At 34.6% G+C, this 18674-nt stretch overlaps 2 protein-coding genes across 2 annotated transcripts in view; one reads left to right on the top strand and one right to left on the bottom strand.

The window, feature by feature from the left end:
* Nucleotides 1-8195, bottom strand: part of LOC142334671 (uncharacterized) — a 64591-nt gene extending 56396 nt beyond the window's left edge. Inside the window, 3 exon segments of the mRNA XM_075382889.1 lie at nt 5226-5398; nt 5931-6061; nt 7534-8195. Coding sequence (XP_075239004.1) covers nt 5226-5398; nt 5931-6061; nt 7534-7574 — 345 coding nt within the window. The 5' untranslated portion in view covers nt 7575-8195.
* A 9666-nt stretch (nt 8196-17861) lies between these two features.
* The window catches only part of LOC142335433 (uncharacterized), a 58883-nt gene continuing 58070 nt past the window's right edge, over nt 17862-18674 (top strand). Inside the window, exon 1 of the mRNA XM_075383915.1 lies at nt 17862-18097. Within this exon, the coding sequence (XP_075240030.1) occupies nt 18020-18097 (78 nt within the window). The 5' untranslated portion in view covers nt 17862-18019. The remainder of the gene's footprint in view (nt 18098-18674) is intronic.

The raw sequence follows: 18674 nt of genomic DNA, 5'->3' as shown, positions 1-18674 counted from the left end.
ATTCATATCCCAACTCACAGTAGCAAAAGAGAGAACTGTAAACTACATCTTTCAAATTTTTTGTAAGAACTCTACAAATAGCACAGTATGGGCAGAAAAATTGTTGTGAAAAATGATTCAAAAATAAGTAAATCATTCCAATATAACCTGAAACCCTATTCAAAATAAAAAACACTACCAAACACTACGAATCAAGAATTACAACACACAAACAACATGACAGCTCACCATTATTTCCTATTCTAGGGCCAGCCAAGATAATAAAAATAAAAATTAAATGCACCGCAATGCTACACTGTTGTTAATTCCACAATTTCCGCACCTCAAAATTATCATATAAATAATTGTATCAACCGGAATTCAATTAACGAAATCATTTTTCCCAAAATCCGATCACAGTTTTGAAAATTAAATACAGGTCTCTAAATCACTTTTAAAAAATATTATCCATTCACAAAGTAAACGTAGTAACTTAGCACTGCAAAAGTTGCTATATCGGTTATATGAGAAATGTGTAACATTTATACGAATATAACTAAGACGAATAGTACGAATCTAAATTACGAAAAGATTATCAATCACCGTTTAGACGAGGGCACAAACCCTGAACGCAAATATTTAACAGATGAACGGTGACCACATACGGGCTTATCAAGTGACATGCAAATCAAGCAAGTCTTGTGCAACGCATCTAATAAAGCTACTGAACAGAAACGCAAAGCTCATGATAGCGAGTCAAAATTAGTTTGTCAGAATACGCCCCGCTTCCCTTCCCACGGACAGAGAGAATCCTTTAAACCAAGTCAGATCGCAAAACCGATATGATAATTCGCCGGATGAAAAATCTAGACGGTTTTTTTGAAGTGTTGGCACCCAAAATATTTGTATTCAAACCGGTCCCAACAGCAATCATCATAAAGGACGCAATGAAAAAAGTAAACATGGTAGAAAATTCAAACATTGCTAAGTTTGAGAGTAAAGAGGAGAACAATTCAGGTTTACTTGAATGTTGATGTCAGCTTAGTATCTGTAAAGTCTAATTTCCCAAACTTTCCGAAATCCAACTATAATTATGAAAAATGAATACACAGCTCTAAATCACTTTGAAAATAAAAATTTTCATTCACTAAGTAGTAGTAGTAATTTAGCACCGCAAAACTGGCTATAGCGATTGTATGAAAAACACGAACAGTTAAATGAATTCAACAATACTCAAATGTGTGACTGGAATTAGTTTTAAAAATTTCGGAGTTTATTTATTCACCTGAAGCTATCAGAGGGCAATTGGTCTGGGCAAAAGATTGATCCAAATTTTAACCTTTGAAAAACATGTATGAAACCCAAACACATCAAGAATTTGAATTTTTGATTTCAACACATTCCCATTTTGTGTTAATGAAAGATTTTTAAAACAAAAAAAAACAAGAGTGACAGCGTACAAAGACACCTTTTGGAAAATCATGTAATATACTAATGTCTAATATTACAAAAAAGACGACTATTACGAACCTAAATTATGAAAAGATCATCGATCACTGTGAAGACGAGGGCACCATCCCTGGACGCAAATATTTAACAGACGAACTGTGGGCACATACGGTAACATGGAGTGACATGGTAATCCAGCGAGTCCTTTGCACCGCAACTAATAAAGCTACCTCACAAAAATGGATAACGCATAATAGCGGGCCAATTTGTTCGGAATACGCCCCACGTTCTATCCCACGGAGAGAGAGAATCATTCAAGTCAAGTCAGCTCGCCAAACCGATATAGTTGTTGGCCAGATGAAAAAATTAGACGGTTTTTTTGAAGTGTTGGCATCCGAAACTTCATTATTCAAAGCGGTCCCAACAGCAATCATCAGAAAGTAACCAAACAAAATTAATTTCAGTCACAAATTCAAACATAGCTAAAATTGGGAGTAAAGAGGAGAGCAGTTCAAATTTACCTGAAAGATGATTTAAGCTTTGTATCTGAAAAACCATACAATTCTAATAGTAGCAATGTGGCTCGAGCTCTAAAGTTGCGGGTAAACAGAAATAGTACTGAAATACAACCAACCCCCAAGCTCCGTAAGAAATCTCAGTTTCTCCACAGATTGCTGACTAAGTTCGACGTTTTTCGTCTTCGACTAGTAGAACAACCAAACGCGCTGCAGAGCGATACGTCATATGATTGGGACAATCAATCAACTACTATACGCAGCACTAGTAACAAAATGGGAGATTCTGACAAAAAATGAACCGACTACGAAAAAACAGTGAGTAATTGTGGATTATATACTGTCCAGAGAAACAAATAAAGATCTCATCAAAGTTTACCACGCAGGCTGAACGAATGGTTCTTGTATGACTGGGACTCTAATTTGACAACGGAAATGACTGTTCTGTAGTTAGAATCCATAAGTAACGAGAGTTTTCTAGAATATTTATAGAAAAATGAATTTTGCTTGCAATTATCTTCATTCATAATTATCACTTAATTTTGTAAAAAGAAACTTATAGCCCGTAAAAAATTAGCAATTTTTTTTCTATTTTTGATCATCGAATTCTGAGCTGCTTCAAAAATTGCTAGAGGGAGGCAAATGTTTTTTCTACATGAAATCTCCAAGTTCTTATTCCCCAATCTCATGCATATTAGGTGTTACTTTTTGATCGTACATTCAATTGATTTTGATATTTCCACACAGACATGTGACCAACGTATTCCTTGTGATAGGTTTCTTGCTACCATTCTATCAATATGTGATCAAATTAGATTTCACATCAAAATTTTTATGATGTCATTTACTTCTGTCACACAACAAAATTCAGATGATCAGTTTGGTTTGTCTTTTGGCTTGCGTTTTGAGTATCTAACCGGAAAGTAGTTTTTCGCGCCGCAAAAATTTATTGCAAAACCTTATTTGATTCCAACAACAATTGAGAAGTTCAATTGCGTCGCCAACTAACTTCCAAACGTAACTTTTGTATAAGCAGACCTTAAAAAATATTCTAATTGATATCACAGTTACAGTTCATAATTGACGATGTTGCGTGAGAGGTGAGCTAACTGCAGCTGGGTGATAGGAGGTAGCAGTTGACAACATTGCCTTATTTCAGAAATTCACACGCCGTTGAGGGTTTTGAGAGCAACTGATTTACAGACGGTTTAAAGAAAGAATTCATCGCCATTTTTCAAAATTTTGTTGCTTTGTGATAGTATTTGAAGGCCGAGAATGCTTCTAGATCTTACGAGGCAGTTGATATCCCTTATGGTGCAACGGTACAAAAATATCAGAAAAGTGGTAGCAGCTGCGACAAATTGTAGTAATCAGAAAATTCCTTGTCAAATTTAATGCAGCTTTCGAATAGACAGTCAAGATACCTAATCTAACATTTTGTGAACAAGATATGATTAATTCGATAGCCAAAGGACAAAAACTGTGACTAATCTTGAAAATGAAGTACTAAAACGATGCTTTTTCTTGGGTGATAGAACTTTGTTTTATGCGTTTTTGCTCTCTGAGGCAATTGCAATACCCACAAACACACACGTATATATATGTATATATATATATATATATATATATATATATATATATATACATATATATATATATATATATATATATATATATATATATATATAAATATATACATGTATATATAACAAATATAAATATATATATATTTATATATATATATATATATATATATATATATATATATATATACTTCATGAGTTCATTATTTTAGCTCTCCGCACAGAATTGTGCGTAACTCATTGCATCCGATGAGACTGAGAGAAAAACGCAAAACGGAAATTTTCAAGAATGTTTGTTATTGTTTTCTGAGTTAAATAAAATGTTGGTAAAAATTGGTCCAGATGAATTCATTCGAGTACTTCGAAACTGGTAAAAACTGGTGACAGAGTTTTAATGAATTTCGAAAATCTTTACTTCGGTAATGAACTGAGCATAGTATTTTTTTTTCAATTTGTTTGAAGGGTACTTTGTAATGCCTGTGTACAAATGCGTCTCTTTTAGATTCGAGTGGCAAAATGTTGGTTTGTAAAATATGATAGCATAACCAATCTGTTTCATTTTCATTAAAGCGGCACATTAAAACGTTCATATGATTTTTATCAGTGTCCATTTTTTGGATATACTTATATATTTTTAGTGATTTCCTTGGTTCTGCTTTTGATATAATGATTTCGTCAAGAACACAAGATACTCTGTGGATACTTCAACATATGTAGTCCATGGTTTAATTAATTTTTCTAGGCAAATGTGTTTGACTCTGAAAGCCCGTTTTATAGCGTATGTGTCCAGGTGAAAGTTTTATTGACAGTATACGTACTTTTCATTATTAAAAGCACTTTTGCTCGGTTAATTATACTCAGCAATATCGCTGTTTTCCGCACACATAATTTCAGATCAGTAAAATAAGCAAGCGCGAATAAGTTCAACACCCTAAAATTTGGCATTTATGTTGGTTTATTTCGCGTTTTGCAGTGCGTTCAATATCGCGGCAAGTGTAATTGACTCTAATCCTTTGATCTCTTTGCGCATTTCCGCACGCTTGTTTGATGTACAAATCCGTGCAACTTGATTCGGGGAATTTGCCGCCAATTTTTGCATTGATATTGTCGCTTGATTGCGCATAAAGGATATGAAACAAATAGAGACGAAGGAACGACAATATTTTGGGGATATTCGCATTGTCGCTGATCTCGGCAAATTTTGTTAATATTCGAAAAACCAACGAATTGTTCCTTCATTTCAAGTTTTCATTATTTTCTGTTTCGCTCGGATTCTTTTTAAATTTTGTGTTAACTATTTTAACAAGCTTTGAATGTTGGGCAATTGACATTTATTTTGTATGCATCATGTTCATTACAATTCTTGAGTTGACTGCTTGTTTTATTGACTCATTCCTTTCCGTTTAACAGTGATCAGTGTTTTCGACACGAAAAATTTGTCAAAAAATTTATTTTTTCAACGTGTCCTTCTTGTCTAGTTTTAATGATTTCTGCGTTGATTTTATCTTCAAGGTTAATTGGAACTTTGAATGGACAATCTTTCGACAAATTGCTTCTGATAATAAGATTCTCTATTTCCCCAATTTTATTATGCCCCGCTCAGATTCATGTGCGCTAATAGTGGTATAAAGCCTCTGCAAACGAAAAAATGACAAATAAAAAAGTGCAAAACAGAATTGAATGAAATTATGAGGGTTACCGCAATGTTGACGGCATCGTCATGGTTATACTCCGGTTGCTGATTGATGTTGGGAAGGGAGTTGTGAATGGAGAGGTGTTTGCCCAGAGTGCCCCCGGGGACATGAAAGTGGGATGGGGGAGGCGAGTGCCCTCGCAGGTGAGATTTTGTTGATTGCGTTTCCAAGTCGTGGCCTGAAAAATGTTGGTCTTCTTTTCCGTGAAGCATTTTTCTCTAATTAAAAATTTATTGCTTTCAGTGTCTCAAAAAGCTAATGCTGTTTTCAATTTTCTTAAAAAAATGTGCATGAGAGGTTTAGAAAACTAAAAGTCAGCTGTGTCAGCTATATACCCGCCATGCCAGAAGTTTGAAGATAAAAAATGTTGACATTTTCAAATTAACGAAAAACGTTTCAGGCGAATTTACGTCGCCCTTCAAAAGTCAAAAATTTTCCGAACATATCATCTGTACAATACCAGTATTAGGACAACATTAGCCTGCTCTCCGCAATTTTTTGGTATTATTCCTCACATTTCACATTGCTCTTTTCGCTAGCAACATTGCTCTTTTTTAAAGGAATATGGTCAATTTTTTGTGTCTAAAACTATTACTTCGTAACACTTTTGCAGCTAAGATTGACCAGGTTATGGTTTACTGCAAGCTATTGTTAAGAGAGATCTCATGATTGAATCCTACTGACAATTAGTTAATCCTACTACTACTAACCATTATGTTCTTCGTCTATTGTGTGGCCAGTGAATATTCCCACGTTGGGCACTGACAACTTTTTGTCCCTTCTTGTGCCATTTTGTCCTCTGTACACTCGCTCTGTGCTGAACTCCAGTGAACTCACAAACCTACCAATCATTTTAAAAACATTTTTTGTGCATTTAAATGAGATTCAACCTATTGAGTTGTGAAATAAATACAGTGGATTTTTCCAGATGTGCTGGAATAGTGGTGATTGGCGATGAAATAATTTCTTTTTTTTTTACCGGCGAAACAGTCAAAATTTAAATTGTACTGCATCCATTGCAATTCTTATATTTTTACTCGACAATTTTCTGCGGTGATTTTTTGAGGGAACTGCGATAAAGTTTTTTTTTTATTTATACGAATATTTTTATAGGAATATTATTTATACGAATTGCGATTAATTGATTTTTTCACCGCTTAAGCCATAAAAAAGAAATAAATTTAGAAATTAATTTTTTCACCGCTTAAGCCATGAAAAAAGAATATTGCAAATCTTGTATTATACAGCGGTTCTTACCACTGAAACCTCAACCCGGGAAAATCAGGCCTAACGATGGCTACTTCACGAAAGAGTGTGATTTGAACACCCCATTTCGCTCAAGTGGTTTCAAATCAGCGCGATACTATATTTGTTCATTTTGTTTTGCCAACTGTATACCCGCTTAAATGTTACTTAACTCAGCTTAACTAGTTTTTGGCAAAATAATACCACGAAATGTAGGAATTGCAGCACCGTAGCAATCGAAATACAAAAAACCTGATTATATATCGGCTTATAACCCGAATTTCCAAAATCTCGCAGAAGCATTTGCTAGCCCCGCGACTTGGATGTGTGGGTTCGGTGGTTCTGATGAAGCCGCTCAGAAAATCTGACAAAGCCGAAAATCGCGTAAAGATCAGATACGTAAGTCAGAATTTCGAAGTGACATATTATCTGTCTGGTAAACCTTGCTTGAAACGCGATCTTTGCCATTTTTAAAATCCGGCACCGTATACCGGAAAATCCGGCAATTTGAAATCTAGTACTGCAAAGACGGCCTTTTTAAACGTGCACGTGGGCGTTTAAACTCGATATAAAAGTTTTTGTGTAAATATCTGTGCAGTTCGGGTTTTAATTGGCTGCAGTTTGCAACAAGAAGGGATTCTTTTTACAAAACGACGTCCCGTTTTTACCTCAAATACACGAGGCATGAGTTAACTGATCAATGATTATTTTGAATCGGTTGCGGAAAGAAACCCCCACGGAAATAAACCCCCACTTTACTATTAAAGAACTGCGCATTTAGCGCCTTTGGCCATGCCTTGCGGAGCATGGCCATGCCTCAGCGGCCCGTGGGGGTTGTTTTCCGTGGGGATTTATTTCCTATCTAAAGTTAAGTGGGTTTTTTTCGTGGGGGTTTATTTCCTAGACCTTTTGAATATTTTGAAATTGACACTAAGTTGTTAAAGATGAACAAGATTTATGCTAATCGGTTAGTTAAACTATGCCAGATTCTCAACTGAATTCATTTTACTTTTTTCAAAAATAAAAATAGAATTAAGCTGTCGTCAAACAATTTCTGGAACTTAATACCTTTTTGGTTTGCAGGGTAGCCCGCAAGTGTTGCACTTCATGTCTTCTCGTGGTCTGCCGCACAGTACACCCACACTGTGGGAAGTGGCGGTGGCGGCTCTGGGCTCAAATCCTCCGGATGTCACTCGGCGGATTCCAGCTATGATTGTTGACGGGAGTGACTCAAAGTAAACAATAACAAACAAAGTATACACTATCTGTGTTTTCTGCCTCAACTTGAGATCACGTCGGCTCAATTAAGACTGAATGAACTCCACGTGAGAAGTGATACATTGAGAGTAAAATAATAGCTTTTTATTCGACCGAAACTAATCAAACTGATTTGATGTGTATAGAGCACAGCTGTGATAGTAAATGTAGCTTTGCATACAGACACACACGATCTCTACAAAGCACACGGCATGATCCAGTTTATAAAAGCAGTGAATATAATAACCACTCTTTTAAAAGTGATAAAAGTTTACTGTGATTTTAAAAAAACTAGTAATTGCTTCATAAAACTCGAGTTATGTAACGCTAGAGAAATATCTGTATCTTTAAACCTGTTTCAATTTTACCAGTTAGCAAATGAACAGGTATATAGATTACTTCAATTTTCAACGCAGATTTTGTCAAAAACATAGTTTAAACAGATTATAGGTCTAATTGTATATATAATTTTATTGCTCAAAGCTTACACCGTTTATCTTCAGTGTTCAGCTTCGATTAAAGCTTCTAAAATTTGAAGCATAAGCAAAAATTGAATTGAAAAGAGAGGGAGAATTTGACGATGGAATAGGAATGATTCCAATATCAAAAGGAAGCATCAAATCAATATTGGCTCACAGAAAATGAATAATTATAGTTAGCAAATGTGATCAGTGTCACAAAACGTCACCACCCGTGTGATCAGCAAATGTGATCAGTGTCACAAAATTTTTGAGTTTGATCAGTTCAAGAGCTATTAAATCAGAGAGCGATCGATTAGCGGAAAAATCTCTAAGAGAGTTTAAAAGTAAACGATTTTGACTTTGCTATCATTGTCGTTAACTTGCTGTTACATGACATGACACTAGCCTTATTGGATTTATAACCATAAAATACCATAAAAGAAAACGAGTTGAACTGGGCACGAATGCTAATTTGAGCGGAACGTGGATAACATATTCATTTATTTCAATGAAAGACACGAGCTTGTCAAAAAAAAAACTCTGGAAAATAAAAAAAAACTTATTTGAGAAAAAGTTCTTCAAAAAATTTTGTGTAACGATAATAAACCGAATTCATTAATAAAAGCAAAAAGAGCATTTGTGATGCTAATTGCTATTAATGCTATAAAGAATAAACTGAAAGTTTATATACAAAAATCATTTTGTACCGGAAAACCAACAGTTTTGAACAGTCGAGAGTCAGGCAGTTTTATCGGAAATCAGTAGTATGCCCAAATACACGCTTTGTCACAGGGAAGCCGTCCCCACCCGTGACGATCCGTGAGGTACAGTTTTGAGGTCGAAAAATTTTGTCTCTCAATTTTGCCAGAGGGACAAAAACTTGTAAAAATTTTCTCGATTTGTGCCGGGGACAAAAACTTAAAAAATTTTCTCAAATTTGTGGGGGACAAAATCTTGTGAGATTTTTGTCATATTTGTTTGGTTTGCAAAACTTATGATATTTTCAGCTATTTTGTGCGGGGGATAAAAATTTGTTAAAATTTCACATTTTTGTGGAATTATTGAAAAACTTGTAAAAATTTTGCAGTTTTAGGGGTTCGATAAAGTTGATTTTAAAGTTTAAAAATTCTTAAACACCTTTTTAGTCAAAATACTATTCATGGGTTTTTGAAAAACATATAACTGACTTACTTTTTCTTTATTTGAATCTTTTGATAAGTTTTTTGTAATATATCAACCTTTAAAGCAAAATGGAGTCCAATTTTGCTGGTTTTGATCCAACATCTGGTTTCAGTTTGATGGTTTTATTGACCATATTTTATCCGAGATTAGGGAGTGTGGGCAGATTAGAAAACCAATAAAACTTAAGTGCCAGGGCTCCAAATTGAAAATTATTGTGTCTGGTATGAAATTTGCAGCGTCAGAGGTGAAAAGAATGCAACTTTGCAGAGCATAAGGAAGAAACTTACGTATGAAATGGACAAAAGAAATGCTCAAAACTATGTGAAACGTTGCAAAAAAGTACTCAAAAAGTGTCTGAAAGTGTGCGGCAAAGCAATTCTTCTACCACGTTTAATTGACGGGAGAGTTAATAATCGAGAAAAAAAATTGTGTATTTTTAGAGTAAAAATTGTTGTTTTTGGACAATTTTATGCAAAATACTTCCACAAAAAGCAATTCGATTATGCACAAACTCTTTTACATTGTGAATGACAACAAGTGCAGACTGGTAAATTGTGTAACACAAGGTGTTCGAGGGATAATGCAAATGTGATCACGCAATATAGTGTAAAACTTTTTAAAAAAAAATGACGAAATTTTCACGGGAAAAACTGATGTCCGACTGAACCTTACAGCGTAACTTAGGCAAAATGATAGAATGAGAAGTATATTTCCCTTATATACTTAAGAAAGCTAACTTCTCTTTCTTGTGAAGGAAATATCTTTTTTTTACTTTAATAAACAGTTTTCCTGTTCTGTTTTTGTTCTCCTAATAGTTTCATAGCACTAACAAAAACTATTACTGTATATCTATAATTTTCATCTTTTTTTGATCCAATGTGGACTTGTTCTGCCGACCTCTGATTTGTTGAAAGCCGACTGAAGATTAATTTTAAACTTTTGCATATGACAAAAAATGTTTTTGATTTTTTTTGTTTCGCAACTTTTGGTCTCGGCGTTTGTGATTGGTTGGGCGAGTTTTAGGAATTATTATGTCTACTACATGTGCCTATATCTCCATGTGTCTTTCATTTCCATAAGCATTTCAGTGTGGTCGTCTCAATTTCTCTGGTTGGTCAGTCGAGTTTAAGCTTTATTATCGTCTTTCACATGTTTGAACACGTGTTGTTTTATTATCAAAGACAAGGTGTTGTCTCTTTTATAACCATAAGCAATTCAGTGTGGTCGTCTCCGACTCTCTGATTGGTCAGTCGAGTTTAAGTTTTATTACTGTTTTGCACAAGTTTGAATAATTGTTGTTTTTTTTTGTCAAAGATAAGGTCTGGTCAAAAGTTTGAGTTTGTTTTTAAAAAGAAAGTAGTATGTCGTCGTCTCAAAATTACTTTGATTTTTATCACGATATAGTGCGTTCTGAAAAACGATATGTAATTGCCTCTGTGAAAACATATGATTATATTGGAACTTATATATCGCTGAAACTTTTCAAAAAAGAAAACGGAGACAAATGAACCAAAAAATCACTATCTCTATGCATGAATTGGAGCAAGTGGGAGAAAATCTTGATGCTATCAGAAAAAAAACTCTCTCAAAGTTTGCGAACAAGCAGAGCAGTTCTGGCAAAAGGAAGTTTCAGCCTGGTTCCAGTTTAGAGACGAATGGTCAAAGTCGTAGCTGCAGATTAAAAAAACCAAAAAAGCCTCAGAGAGTGATAAAGAGAATTAAATAGCAAAAGAAAATGGTTGAAGCAATGTTTGAACGTACGCCTGAATATTTTCGACAATTCCAAAAAGTTTTCCGATATTTTATTTGCAATAGTGAGCCTCAATTTGATCATAATCTTACAAAAAACTTCGCATACAGCCAGCACAAAAATGAAGATCATCGCAAAATACAACAATTTCATTACCATGTCATTGTTGCTGTTGATCAATTACTGCAGTCCTTCAAGGATACTTCTTCTAAACCATTTCAATACCATGTCTTTTCACTTGTTTTCAACTGCTCATTCGGGGGTCTTCTCACATAGTGCATTATGGCGAAGTGATGGAAAAACTTCAAGAGGCAGTCAGTTACAACGAACAACACAATTTAACTGTTTCAATTTCTAAGAAAATATTACTAAATGTCAACATGATAATGACAGAGGATGTTCAATCGCAAACTGACTTTTTGCCTACTTTTACAATTGAAAGATTTTATAGTATTTATAATGGTGGTATCTACGGTGAGCTTTCAAAAGTACTTGATATATTAAATAGTGGCTATGGTTGTTTGCATGTTGATAATAGTTTGATTTTGCTAAATTTTAGCATGGAATCGAAATCTTTTAAATAACAATTGTCTTGTTCTGTTGTCTTTGAAGAAAGAATTGAGCAAAAAAGTTAGTTAAAAAATGTTAGAGCTTATGATAAGCAAAGCGTAGCAAATCATTATCGTTCATATTCAACATCAAAGGATATCCATAATCAAACATCACGTGCGCATTTTAAATGCAAAAATTTGCACAGAGTTTTGAGTTTTGATCATGAATTGGCTTAAGTTTGAGTATTTGAGTTACTTCATTTTAAATTTTTACCTTTCGGCAATACAAAAATTGGTAGTTTTGTATTGTGATTCCAACGGATCTGCCAAATAAACTTTGTTTTCGTGAAGCAAAATAGCAATCCAATGACTTCTTTTATATTGCGCTTGTGAAGCATTAACTACAAAAAATCCTTCTCTTGTTAGCTTTGAGAAATTGTCCGCTGCAAAAAAAACAAATAGCGTATTTCATCACTATCCATTGGTGGATTAGGTGATAATTGAGTTTTTTGTCACCTTTTGTTCCGAATTAACATAAAACGTTGCGCTTCTTTCACCCAGAAGTAAAATTATTACGTTTGCCACCAATGCTCCGTCAAATGTAAATTGAACCGAAATTGAGCAATTTGTAAGTTCTGGATGAATGAAATAATGAGTAGCCTCTTGCGTTGAATAAATCAAAAGCCAGAATAAAACGATTGGGATAATTGTCCAGAGTTATGCCATGCCCACATTTGTCAAGAAAACCCAGGGATTCCAGAGTATTCAAGCAAATGCGGTGGTTAAAAGTTGTTGAGACCGGAGTTCCTACAATAGGTTGACCATCTCTATAAACAATAATTTAGCTCAAATTGAACTTCTGGTAGTGAAAATGATTAGTACATTTAGTTCCAATGTATGCTTGATTTGTTGCCATTGCAACTATTATACGTCGTACAGGTTTTTTCGAGAAAATATCCTCATGGCTCCAACTTCTTATTCCAGTTGTAGCTAAAAAAGTTCGTGGCAATACTTCTGTATAGCGATAAACAGCAGGTGTCTTTAGTAGACTTTTCTCAATTGCCGTCAAAACATGATCCGCTATTGTCATTTTTCTAACATAGAGATTAGCTTCAATTATTTTATCTTTGTAATGTTTGTTTGACTCTGAAATTACCGCAAAATCATTTGTAGATCCTGGGAATTAGCAAAATCATTTGTAGATTTTAGCAAAATCCTGGGAATTAGTAACAAGAGCTTTTCTGGCCGCTACGTTGTCCGCGCGACCATCGGTGCCATCAATTGTAGCTGGCTCATCCTCGTAATAATATCTCTGGCAAACTAGCCATGTGTTTTTTGCAGTTTTCCGTGAAAAAAATTCCGTTTCAAAGAATGCTTTGTGCGCATAGTTTCCGATTGTGTTGGAAATTTGGACACCGTTAGCAGATACAATGCATTCTGAAAATAAAGAATGTAATGCGTTGTTGCTAAAGTATGGCGCATCTGTATTTGTTGCATCAGTTCCTGTCCGTAAATCGCAGTCATTGTTCCGGGAGATTTTGCATTTAATTTCAAGGAGAAAATTTTTGTAAATCTATGAAGTTGTTCCTATCACCCAAAATTCAAACTCGATCATTGTACCGCCCGGTGGAATATGATGTTCCAACTTTTTGAGTAAAAGCGTTGTCAAAAGTAATAAGCAGAGGCTGTTTTTCAAACAAATCATGTTTGGTGTGTGTTGCCTCTGCGGGCACTAAATTAGTGATCATTTTGAACTTTAGAAAAGAAATATGACCGACTTTTCGTCAAAGGCTTCTTCTTACGAATGCCTTGTTTTGGCTTTTCACCGTTGGTTTTCAACTTACGCATTCTTCCTACTTTTGATCCGCCCATTTGTTTTTTTTACAGTTTTTTCCGCAGTTGACTTTATCGCTTGTTTTGGAGACTTTTTCTTGTAACTCCATCTACAAGCTCAGGAACTGCTTGAACAATTAATTCACGTCCAATCTTTTTGGCTACAGGCCAAAGAAAGTTTCTTGCAACGGGGCAATATGGCTCTGCCAATACATGCTGCTCAATCCCCAAAACCACTTCCTCGTTGACGACCAGCACAATCTAACTGTTTCGAATTCTAAGAACAAATTCCCAAGGTCAACATGATAATGACACAGGATGTTCAAACGCAAACTGACTTTCTGCCTACTTGTACGATTGGAAGATTTTATAGTATTTATAATGGTGGTATGTACGGTGAGCTTTCAAAAATACTTGATATTTTAAATAGTGGCTCTGGTTGTTTGCATGTTGATAATAGTTTGATTTTTATAAATTTTAATATAGAATCAAAATCTTTTAATTAACAATTATCTTGTTCTATTGTCTTTGAAGAAAGAATTGAGCAAAAAAAAGTTAAGTAAAAAATGTAAGAGCATTTGGTTACCAAAGCGTAGAAAATCATTATCGTTCATATTCAACATCAAAGGATATCCATAATCAAGCATCACGTGCGCATTTTAAATGCAAAAATTTCCACAGAGTTTTGAGTTTTGATCATGAATTGGCTTAAGTTTGAGTATTTGAGTTACTTCATTTTAAATTTTTACCAGTCGGCAATACAATTATTGGTAGTTTTGTATTGGGATTCCAACGGATCTGCCAAAAAAACTTTGTTTTCGTGAAGCAAAATAACAATCCAATGACTTTCTTTATATTGCGCTTGTGAAGCATTAACTACAAAAAATCCTTCTCTTGTTAGCTTTGGGAAATTGTCCGCTGCAAAAAAAACAAATAGCGTATTTCATCACTATCCATTGGTGGATCAGGTGATAATTGAGTTTTTTGTCACCTTTTGTTCCGAATTAACATAAAACGTTGAGCTTCTTTCACCCAGAAGTAAAATTATTACGTTTGCCGCCAATGCTCCGTCAAATGTAAATTGAACCGAAATTGAGCAATTTGTTAGTTCTGGATGAATGAAATCATGAGTAGCCTCTTGCGTTGAATAAATCAAAAGCCAGAATAAAACGATTGGGATAATTGTCCAGAGTTATGCCATGCCCACATTTGTCAAGAAAATCCAGGGATTCCAGAGTATTCAAGCAAATGCGGTGGTTAAAAGTTGTTGAGACCGGAGTTCCTACAATAGGTTGACCATCTCTATAAACAATAATTTAGCTCAAATTGAACTTCTGGTAGTGAAAATGATTAGTGCAATTAGTTCCGATGTATGCTTGATTCGTTGCCATTGCAACTATCATACGTCGTACAGGTTTTTTTGAGAAAATATCCTCATGGCTCCAACTTCTTATTCCAGTTGTAGCTAAAAAAGTTCGTGGCAATACTTCTGTATAGCGATAAACAGCAGGTGTCTTTAGTAGACGTTTCTCAATTGCCGTCAACACATGATCCGCTATTGTCATTTTTGTAACAGAGAGATTAGCTTCAATTATTTTATCTTTGTAATGTTTGTTTGACCCTGAAATTACCGCAAAATCATTTGTAGATCCTGGGAATTAGCAAAATCATTTGTAGATTTTAGCAAAATCCTGGGAATTAGTAACAAGAGCTTTTCTGGCCGCTACGTCGTCCGCGCGACCATCGGTGCCATCAATTGTAGCTGGCTCATCCTCGTAATAATATCCCTGGCAAACTAGCCATGTGTTTTTTGCAGTTTTCCGTGAAAAGAATTCCGTTTCAAAGAATGTTTTGTGCGCATAGTTTCCGATTGTGTTGGAGATTTTGACACCGTTAGCATATACAGTGCAATCTGAAAATAAAGAATGTAATGCGTTGTTGCTAAAGTATGGCGCATCTGTATTTGTTGCATCAGTTCCAGTCCGTAAATCGCCGTCATTGTTCCGGGAGATTTTGCATTTAATTTCGAGGAGAAAATTTTTGTAAATCTATGAAGTTGTTCCTATCACCCAAATTTCAAACTCGATCATTGTACCGCCCGGTGGAATGTGATGTTCCAACTTTTTGAGTAAAAGCATTGTCAAAAGTAGTAAGCAGAGGCTGTTTTTCAAACAAATCAAGTTTGGTGTGTGTTGCCTCTGCGGGCACTAAATTAGTGATCATTTTGAACTTTAGAAAAGAAATATGACCGACTTTTCGTCAAAGGCTTCTTCTTACGAATGCCTTGTTTTGGCTTTTCACCGTTGGTTTTCAACTTACGCATTCTTCCTGCTTTTGATCCGCCCACTTGTTTTTTTTTATAGTTTTTTCCGCAGTAGATTTTATTGCTTGTTTTGGAGACTTTTTCTTGTAACTTCATCTACAAGCTCAGGAACTGCTTGAACAATTAATTCACGTCCAACTTTTTTGGCTACAGGCCAAAGAAAGTTCCTTGCAACGGGGCAATATGGCTCTGCCAATACATGCTGCTAAATCCCCGATACCACTTCCTCGTTGACGACCAGCACAATCTAACTGTTTCAAATTCTAAGAACAAATTCCCAAGGTCAACATGATAATGGCACAGGATGTTCAAACGCAAACTGACTTTTTGCCTACTTGTACGATTGGAAGATTTTATAGTATTTATAATGGTGGTATGTACGGTGAGCTTTCAAAAAAACTTGATATATTAAATAGTGGCTCTGGTTGTTTGCATGTTGATAATAGTTTGATTTTGCTAAATTTTAGCATGGAATCGAAATCTTTTAATTAACAATTATCTTGTTCTATTGTCTTTGAAGAAAGAATTGAGCAAAAAAAAGTTAAGTAAAAAATGTAAGAGCAATTGGTTACCAAAGCGTAGAAAATCATTATCGTTCATATTCAACATCAGAGGATATCCATAACCAATTATCACGTGAGCAATATAAAAGCAGAGTATTTGAGTATTTGAGTTACTTCATTGTAAATTTTTACCAGCCGGCAATACAAAAATTGGTAGTTTTGTACTGGGATTCCAAGCGGATCCGCCAAATAAACTTTGTTTTCGTGAAACAAAATAACAATCCTATGACTTCCTTCATATTGCGCTGGTGAATCATTAACTATAATAAATCCTTCTCTTGTTAGCTTTGGGAAATTGTCCGCTGCAAAAACTCCATAAAAATAATATTTCAAATGAATACATTTGCACAACAAATAGCGTATTTCTTCACTATCCATCGGTGGAGTAGGTGATAATTGAGTATTTGGTCACCTTTCGTTCCGAATTAACATAAAACATTGAGCTTCTTTCACCCAGAAATAAAATTTCTACGTTGGCCGCCAATGCTCCGTCAAATATAAATTGAACCGAAATTTAGCAATTTGTAAGTTCTGTATGAATGAAATCTTGAGAAGCCTCTTGCGTTGAAGTTAAGCATCTCCAGAATTTTTTTCCTCGTTATCTTGAACAGCCGTTAATTTATGCTTCTCTTCTTGAGGTAATGCACCCGCTCATGGATTTGTCTACCTCGTAGTTCCCATTGACTCCACAATTTTGCTGGTCGCACACACGTTTACAATAACTGCTGCAAACCTGGTTCAACAACAATTATCAAGAACGTCGCTTTATATTGTTCACCTGGGACTGGCTCAAAAAGCAGAACGACGACAGGTCGCAGCAAGAGTTGATTAGAAATAGTATTTGCTCCAAACAACAGCCAAGTATATGGGAATTTGAAGCAACAAGTTCTCAATTAATTTGACCATTAAACCATTAATCTTGTGGTTTTTTTTAGTTTTAGCTACACCAAATTTGTTGTCAACTAAATAAATGTTTTCCTTTTCAGGTAATTAAAATGCATGATAGTGCTGTTAACTCCCCAGAAATGTAACGGGAACTTTTTGTTGTCAGATTGTCTGCGAAATAGAGGGCAACTTTTCCCATTTTTTTTGCATAATTTTGGTGTTTCATCTTCCACAGCACTAAAATTTAACTTCAATGTTTCCGTTTTCCTTGATAACTACTACATTTCTTCTTCATTCCATTGGATTACAACTGTTTTTTATAGAAAATAACCATTCAAATTGCTGTTCCTTCTATCAACCGTGGCAGTAATATGAAAAACGTTAGACTTCAACCTCTTAAACAGAGCCACAATTAAGATTGTTTTTTCAATACGAAAAGCTTTATAAAGGAAAAATAGAAAAAAATGAAACAGGATGCAAATATGAAATATTTTAGTTGCTTGGGGCGCTGTGTGAAATTACAGTTGCTAAGAGGCACTGAGGAGCACATTATGCGTTTTTATGTAGTTCGGTAGCAACGATATTTCCTCTATATTTCACTCGTTTTTATACGTTTACCATTTAACGTTTCTTACCGTTTCAAATTTGAAACTACAAAACAAAGCGTAAATAAGCTACTAAATAAAGGCTGCAATTTCTCTCAAATAGTGCCGCATTTTTAGGTCTCATAAACTTGAATTTGTAACAGAATGGGTGATAATAAAGAAGCGGAAACGGATGCAAATGCTCCACCGTTGCCAGACAAAGCACAAATGGAATGCCAGCAGGTAGGAAACACGAAACACGATTATATACATTATATATCTATCTATCTATCTATCTATCTATCTATCTATCTATCTATCTATCTATCTATCTATCTATCTATCTAGATATATATACATTATATATCTATCTATCTATCTATCTATCTATCTATCTATCTATCTATCTATCTATCTATCTATCTATCTATCTATCTATCTATCTATCTATCTATCTATCTATCTATCTATCTATCTATCTATCTATCTATCTATCTATCTATCTATCTATCTATCTATCTATCTATCTATCTATCTATCTATCTATCTATCTATCTATCTATCTATCTATCTATCTATCTATCTATCTATCTATCTATCTATCTATCTATCTATCTATCTATCTATCTATCTATCTATCTATCTATCTATCTATCTATCTATCTATCTATCTATCTATCTATCTATCTATCTATCTATCTATCTATCTATCTATCTATCTATCTATCTATCTATCTATCTATCTATCTATCTATCTATCTATCTATCTATCTATCTATCTATCTATCTATCTATCTATCTATCTATCTATCTATCTATA

Source organism: Convolutriloba macropyga, chromosome 2 (assembly GCF_964194025.1).
Source record: "Convolutriloba macropyga chromosome 2, txConMacr16.3, whole genome shotgun sequence".
NCBI lineage: Eukaryota > Metazoa > Xenacoelomorpha > Acoela > Convolutidae > Convolutriloba > Convolutriloba macropyga.
This window is presented reverse-complemented; position numbering and strand designations above follow the sequence as displayed.